This window comes from Otolemur garnettii, unplaced genomic scaffold (genome assembly GCF_000181295.1).
Source record: "Otolemur garnettii isolate 467f Iridium unplaced genomic scaffold, OtoGar3 scaffold00014, whole genome shotgun sequence".
In the NCBI taxonomy this organism is placed as follows: domain Eukaryota; kingdom Metazoa; phylum Chordata; class Mammalia; order Primates; family Galagidae; genus Otolemur; species Otolemur garnettii.
The window spans coordinates 30,381,993-30,383,111 of NW_003852409.1; the positions used below are offsets into that span (position 1 = coordinate 30,381,993).

The following is a 1,119-nucleotide window of genomic DNA, read 5'->3' on the forward strand; positions in this document are numbered from 1 at the left end:
AAAAACACAAAAATCAAAACTCAACTAATATGACTGTCTCTGAGTGTTTATACTATACATTTTTTTCTTTTCTTTTTGTGTGTGTTTTAGTGAGTATTTTCTTTATCATGAAAAATAAAAACAAATGTGTTTATAAAAATAAGTCAAATAAGTGAGAGGAGTCTCTAACTCCTAGAAAGTTAGGTTTGTGTGTAGGAGGTAAAAGCAAGCACAGTCTCAGTGGGTGTCTGGTCCACAGGAAGTATCGTCTCTTCCATATTCTGCTTTTCTAGAGCTCCTTTTGAAGATGCAGTTGAGCTGATGAGAGAAACCCAGAAGATGCCATCAGCCATAGCTGTTCTCTTTCCTTCCAGGTGTTGGTGGTGGATCAGTTAAGCATGAGGATGCTCTCTTCCTGCTGCAAGATGACAGACATCATGACCGAGGGCATAACAAGTGAGCCCCGTGTTCTCTCTGTGCCTGCCCAGTGCTTGTGTCTTCTCTCTAGCAGCTCTGCTCTTTCCTGTTGATTATTGTCTCGTTTGACTTTAGCAACCAGTGTGGTAGGACTGTAAGCTCCTGAGGGGCCCAAGGCCATCTCACTCATCACCGAAACCTTAGCACCTAGCACAGTGCTCGGTGCTCATCAAGTATCTGGTAAAGGAATGCTGGAAAAAATGTTAAATCGAGGTGGTGCTCATAGCTCAGTGGGTAGGGTGCTGGCCACATACACCAAGGCTGGTGGGTTCGAACCCAGGCTGGGCCAGCTAAAACAATAATGGCAACCGCAACAACAACAACAGCAACAAAAATAGCCAGCTGTTGGGGTGGGTGCCTATAGTCCCAGCTACTTTTGGGAGGCTGAGGCAAGAGAATCGCTTAAGCCCAAGAGTTTGAGATTGCTGTGAGCTGTGATGCCACGGCATTCTACCCGTGGCGACAGCTTGAGCCTCTGTCTCAAATACACACACACACACACACAGAGAGAGAGAGACACAAAAGGTTAAATTGAGGGAAAAAGGCATCCCACACAATAGAACAAAGTTTTGAACAGATAATAAAGGAAGAAATCCAAATAGCCGAAAATTGCCCACTAGTGGTCAGGGAAGTGCAATTCAAGCCAGAGTTAAATACCACTAT

General features: G+C 44.4%; 1 protein-coding gene across 1 annotated transcript in view; it reads left to right on the plus strand.

Moving 5' to 3' along the window:
• The window catches only part of STXBP1 (syntaxin binding protein 1), a 47,724-nt gene that overhangs the window by 2,206 nt on the left and 44,399 nt on the right, over positions 1 to 1,119 (plus strand). Inside the window, exon 2 of the mRNA XM_003785426.3 lies at positions 354 to 435. Coding sequence (XP_003785474.2) covers positions 378 to 435 — 58 coding nt within the window. The 5' untranslated portion in view covers positions 354 to 377. The remainder of the gene's footprint in view (positions 1 to 353; positions 436 to 1,119) is intronic.